Source organism: Electrophorus electricus, chromosome 10 (assembly GCF_013358815.1).
Source record: "Electrophorus electricus isolate fEleEle1 chromosome 10, fEleEle1.pri, whole genome shotgun sequence".
In the NCBI taxonomy this organism is placed as follows: Eukaryota; Metazoa; Chordata; class Actinopteri; order Gymnotiformes; family Gymnotidae; genus Electrophorus; species Electrophorus electricus.
This window is the reverse complement of record NC_049544.1, coordinates 446,524-452,500: the sequence shown is the minus strand read 5'-3', so window position 1 is coordinate 452,500 and position 5,977 is coordinate 446,524. Positions and strand designations below refer to the sequence as shown.

At 47.7% G+C, this 5,977-nt stretch overlaps 1 protein-coding gene across 1 annotated transcript in view; it reads left to right on the top strand.

Moving 5' to 3' along the window:
• Positions 1-4,877, top strand: part of LOC113590612 (cingulin) — a 23,952-nt gene extending 19,075 nt beyond the window's left edge. The window contains exons 14-21 of the mRNA XM_035530685.1: positions 501-671; positions 1,113-1,274; positions 1,361-1,450; positions 1,584-1,667; positions 1,911-2,029; positions 2,885-2,993; positions 3,108-3,271; positions 4,739-4,877. Coding sequence (XP_035386578.1) covers positions 501-671; positions 1,113-1,274; positions 1,361-1,450; positions 1,584-1,667; positions 1,911-2,029; positions 2,885-2,993; positions 3,108-3,271; positions 4,739-4,877 — 1,038 coding nt within the window. The remainder of the gene's footprint in view (positions 1-500; positions 672-1,112; positions 1,275-1,360; positions 1,451-1,583; positions 1,668-1,910; positions 2,030-2,884; positions 2,994-3,107; positions 3,272-4,738) is intronic.
• Positions 4,878-5,977: the final 1,100 nt, after the last annotated feature.

Below are 5,977 nucleotides of genomic sequence, written 5' to 3'. Positions count from 1 at the left end.
GGTTAGGAGTTAGGGTTAGGGGTTAGGGTTAGGAGTTAGGGTTAGGGTTTGGAGATTAGGGGTAGGGGTTAGGAGTTAGGGTTAGGGGTTAGGGTTAGGGTTTCCAGCTATTCTGTTCAGGGTTTGTGGTGACTCATAACGTCACCCTGGTTTTATTGTTTTTATTCTGTGGCTCAGTGAAACTGTCTGCTTATTAAGCAATGCACGATCAGATGTGGTGCTGTTCAGTAGGTGCAGGAGGTTCAGCGTGTAGTAGGTGGCCATGTTTCAGGGCGGACCAGACATACCACACATAGGACACTCGCCTGTGTTCACTCATGAGTGTGAGATCAACACGGTGACTTACTGTGGACTTTTAAATCCATTTTATCATTTTCTTCATGGTAGCACAACATCAAGACCTGGTGAAAAGTACTACATAGTTCTGAAAAAGTGATTAAGTTAAAAAAACAAATCTCTCTCTCTCTCTGCCTGCCTGCTTGTCTGTCTGTCTCCTTCAGATCGAGCGTCTGTCTGCTGACTCTAGCCAGTCGGTGCAGCAGCTACAGGTCCAGCTGAGCGAGCAGAGAGACCGGTGGAGGAGAGACCAGCAGGACCTACAGAAAGCTCACAAGGAGAAGCTGTGTGAACTGGAGCATGCCCAGATCAGCCTGCGCTCCCTGCAGGAGGAGGTGAGGGAGGGGCGCTGACATCCTCTGGCCTGTTAGCACATCAGTGTAGAAATACACACATATGCAGATACACAAATACACGTTCTTCGTCAGTCCTCCGAGAATTCGATGTTTTTAACTGTGTGCCGTGAACGTGCAGACCAGTCCGGGTTACACCATGTGTAACCATCAAGGGTTCATCACTGGGTTAAAGCATATTGTATTACAGTGAGTCAGTAGTGAATCAGTATTTTCACTGCTCTTATTGAATCCTTCAAGTCCATAATAACCAAAAGTGGTCAGTACAAGTGATCCCCACCCTAAGGACACCCAGCAGTCTGAGGACATATGTCCCCCCAGCTGTTAGAGTCCTCAGAGCTTCCTGTCTGTCTATGTGTGGCCCAAGAACTGGGCCGGGGCAGAACTGATCCAAGACCCTTATGGTTCGGCCCGGCTTTTCAGTTGGCTCGTCAGAAGAAGGAGCTGATGTCCTGCTGTGAGGAGAGAGACAATGCCGCCCTGGACCGAGAGCTGGTCCTCAACCGCCTGCGCAACCTAGAGGCCGAGCTGGAGAGCCAGCGGAGCGCGGTCAGCGATCGGGCCCGGGACTTGCGCAGCATGGAGGTACGTACCCCACCCCAGAGCAGGAACCTGTACAGGACCACTACGGCACGTTTCTGGAATGTGTTTCCTGTTTCCTGTGCCTGCAGGACAAAGTGAAGCTCTTGGAGTTGGAGCTGGAGGAGGAGAAGAACAGTGGGGAGGTGCTGACAGACCGGATCTCCAGGAGCAGGGAGCAGGTGAGTGCGTCCCCTGCCCCACCTGCCGAGATGATCCGTGCATTTGCAGTCTCTGTGAATGTTCCAACGTTGCCCTCTACTGTGCGTGTGCGCGTGTGCGTGTGTGCGTGTGCGCGTGTGCGTGTGTGTGTAGATCGACCAGCTGCGTTCGGAGCTAATGCAGGAAAGGTCCTCTAAACAGGACCTGGAGCTGGACAAAAATGCTCTGGAGAGACAGGTAGACTGAAGCAGGCATCTTCACGCCCGGCTGTGGGTTCAGACTGGTGTCTGCTGTGGTGGGCAGGGTCACACTGGTGTTCAGACTAGCAGATTTCATCTCTGTTCTCTCACACCAAAGTCCTGAACATCACTGCAGGGTTTTCGGGTCAATGGCAATTTTGTCAGTTTGATCAGTTATTTTCCTTGCGCTCATAACTGCCTCCTGGAGATTTTGGTCTCATTCTCCCTCCACCTTTTCTAGCTAAAGGAGCTGAAGTCTCGCGTAGCGGAGATGGAAGGTCAGCCGCGCGGCTCGGCGAGTTCCTCTCATCTGGAGGGACGACTGCAGGAGCTGGACGATCGCCTGAGGAATGAAGAAAGGTAGAGAACACTGATTAGAAGCCCTGAGACTCTAAGAAGCTCTGGGGTTAGGGTTAGTGGTTAGGGGTTAGTGGTTAGGGGTTAGGGTTAGTGGTTAGGGGTTAGTGGTTAGGGGTTAGGGGTTAGGGGTTAGGGTTAGTGGTTAGGGGTTAGGGGTTAGGGTTAGTGGTTAGGGGATAGGGTTAGTGGTTAGGGGATAGGGTTAGTGGTTAGGGGTTAGGGTTAGTGGTTAGGGGTTAGTGTTTAGGGGTAGGGGTTAGTGGTTAGGGGTTAGTGGTTAGGGGTTAGGGTTAGTGGTTAGGGGTTAGGGTTAGTGGGTAGGGGTTAGGGGTTAGTGGGTAGGGGTTAGGGTTAGTGGTTAGGGGTTAGGGGATAGGGTTAGTGGTTAGGGGATAGGGTTAGTGGTTAGGGGATAGGGTTAGTGGTTAGGGGTTAGGGTTAGTGGTTAGGGGTTAGTGTTTAGGGGTAGGGGTTAGTGGTTAGGGGTTAGTGGTTAGGGGTTAGGGTTAGTGGTTAGGGGTTAGGGTTAGTGGGTAGGGGTTAGGGGTTAGTGGGTAGGGGTTAGGGTTAGTGGTTAGGGGTTAGGGGATAGGGTTAGTGTTTAGGGGTTAGGGGTTAGTGGTTAGGGGTTAGGGGTTAGTGGGTAGGGGTTAGGGGTTAGGGTTAGTGGGTAGGGTTAGTGGTTAGGGGTTAGGGGTTAGTGTTTAGGGGTTAGGGTTAGTGGGTAGGGTTAGGGTTAGTATTCCCTCAAAACTATCACGTTCTCTGCTATATGTGTCTGTTTGTTGTGTGTCTGAAGTGTGCTCACACAGCGCCCCCTTCAGGATTACTCTCACATTTGTGTGTGCTGCCTAGAGAGAAGAACTCGGCGCTGGCATCTCAACGGCGTCTGGAGAGGAAGATAAAGGAGATGAACATCACACTGGATGAAGAGAGACAGCAGCTCTGTGAGCAGAGAGACCAGGTGGTGACACACATACACACACACCAAACACACACTTACACTCACACTCACACACACACACCAAACACACACACACACCAAACACTCCTTCATGTCTTCTGATGGTTTGTGCAGCTGGCGCTGCGGGTGAAAGCTTTGAAGAGACGGGTGGATGAAGGTGAGGAACAGGTGGAGCGGGTTGAGGGTTTGAGGAGGAAAGCAGTGAGGGATCTGGAGGAGCAGATGGAGCAGAAGGAGACTCTACAGGCCCGAGTAGTGGCACTGGAGAACGAGCTCAAGTAAGTGTGTGTGAGTGTGTGTGAGTGTGTGTGCGTGTGCGTGTGTGTGCGCATGTGTGCGAGTGTGTGCGTGTGTGTGTGTGAGTGTGTGTGAGTGTGTGTGTGTGTGTGTGTGTGTGTGTGTGTGTGTGTGTGTGTGTGAGTGTGTGTGTGTGTGTGTGAGTGAGTGTGTGAGTGTGTGTGTGTGTGTGTGTGTGTGAGTGTGTGTGAGTGTGTGAGTGTGTGTGTGTGTGTGTGAGTGTGTGTGTGTGTGTGTGTGTGTGTGTGTGAGTGTGTGAGTGTGTGAGTGTGTGTGTGTGAGTGTGTGAGTGTGAGTGTGTGTGTGTGAGTGTGTGTGTGTGTGTGTGTGTGTGAGTGTGTGTGTGTGTGTGTGTGAGTGAGTGTGTGAGTGTGTGTGTGTGTGTGAGTGAGTGCGCGTGTGTGTGTGTGAGTGCGCGTGTGTGCGTGTGCGTGAGTGCGTGTGCGTGAGTGTGTGTGCGTGAGTGTGTGTGTGAGTGAGTGTGTGTGAGTGTGTGTGTGTGTGTGTGTGAGTGTGCGTGTGTGTGTGTGTGTGTGTGTGTAAGTTATTGACACTGTGTGTATTGTATTGATAATGTGCTGTAGTGTGAGAGTCCGCAATATCTTTATTACTATGATGGTGTTTGTCAGACAGTCCACAGAACCACTGTGTAGTGGGTTGGTAGAGTCAGTGGGTCGAAATCACATTGATATTCGTTCAAACAGGCAGTGCTCAGTTCTGCCTTTATCACAGTTTTGATTTTTGTGGTTCTGCTATTTGGGTATTTTAACAAAAAACATTAAAATTCCCATCCATTTAATTTTAGTCTTGACATCTCAGAGATTTTATGATCTGGATCTATAGGCTTAACATCCTGCTAAATTTAAGACAGAACATCATTTTGGAATAATTATTGATAAGTATTAAACAATATAAAATAATTGATTGTACTAAGGCAGGGTCTTCTAATCTCTTTCATACTTTCATAGTGAATGACCACAAATTCCAAATTATATTAGAAACGATATTAAAAATGTCTTTTGAGAATTTTACATGAAGTTTAACATCAGCCATTTTATTTTTGTCTGGCGTGTAGTATGAAAACACCAGTTAGGACCCATATAGACCAGCAGAGGGCAGTGCGTGCCTAGACGCATGTAAAGCTCGCGTACGCTACGTGAACCCAGAACAAAACCCGCAGTCTTGCACGGGTCTTAGTTATGTTCCTGAACTCTGCACTTATTTGAGAATAGTTTGAGATTTGAGCTCCAGTTTTTGTGTCTTGGGAAATTTCTTGTCTGCAGTGTTCAGCAGTTTTTTTTAATAAAAAAAACAAACAAACAAAAAAACCCCCATCATTTGATTCCACTTTACCCACTTTGAGCAGATATGACTGTTCACAGATCACACTAACCTGCATCAATAATAATAATAATAATAATAATAATAATAATAATCCTGGACTTTAGAAGGAAGATCCAGCGGGCACAACACATCACTATGGACTCAGCCCTCAGCTCGGAGGATGACGATGACGAAGGTCTGTATGACCCCTCCAGCGTCACCTCCCTCCTCACAGAGGGCCATCTTCAGACCAGCTCCTGCTAGCGTGCGGGAGGAGTGCGATGAGGAAGGCAGGGTGATGGTGGGAGGAAGAGTGCTTCCCAGGACTGCATGGCGATGCTGTACGGGGAATCGTGACGTGGTAAAAAAAGTTAAACCAGAACTCTGGACTCTGCCGTTTAGACCCCGGAGGTGCGTTTGAGCTACAAGGTTAAGGCGCGCATGTTGAGAGCCCTGACCAGCTCTTAAAGGGAAATGACCCAGAACAGCAGGTTCAGGTGACCGTGGCGAGCACACAGCAAGTGAACCGACCACAGCGCACCCAGTAAGGTAACGATACCCAGGACGCATCCCAGGGAGAAGGACCCTCCCCCGAGCTTCAGTTCCACTCTACTTCATTAGTATCACACACGCAGCGTTGCCGTCCATGCGGAATAGTGAACGGAGACGTGCTCATGCCAAGCTTGCTAACGCACACTGCACACGTCATGCCCAGATAGAGAAACTACAAATCAAAAGTGTCACATGATATATCTACATTGTAAATTCATTAATGGGTTTCAATAAATAGTACTTTTAAATAAACTAGTGATGATAAAAATGACACTCAGAGTGGTATGAAGAACAAATGTGTGGAGTAGTCTTGCCTTTTTTTATTACATTTCCTTATTTCCGTGTTATTTCCGTTGGATGTCTGCACATTCAGATGATACAGCAGTTCAGGACCAAGCCAAAGCACCCTGTAGGATCTGCTCAATTCCGAACCCTTCTCCTCATGTCAGAAGTGCTCACTATTAAATAACGTTTCAGTTTTATTTTAATTAAATCTTGTAATGATTTTCTTCCCAACAAATACTACTGGACTCAGTTATTGGTGTATCTAAGCTCTCAGCACTGTGGCAATAGTTTAGTGGGAAGAAAAGTGCAATTATGCAGTTTCTTGATTGAAAATAATCATTTGAAGTAATTATGTTATTGTTTTGAGTTGATTTAGTAAGCAGACGATAAATACAGAGGCTAAAGTTTAAGAATACCTGCTTGGTTTAGTTTTCTGTTGCACGATTTTGATTTAATTCTGCTTTTTTCATCAAGTTATGGTTTCTTTTTTGCACAAATCTATGCATTCCAGATAATGTACCTTTGCA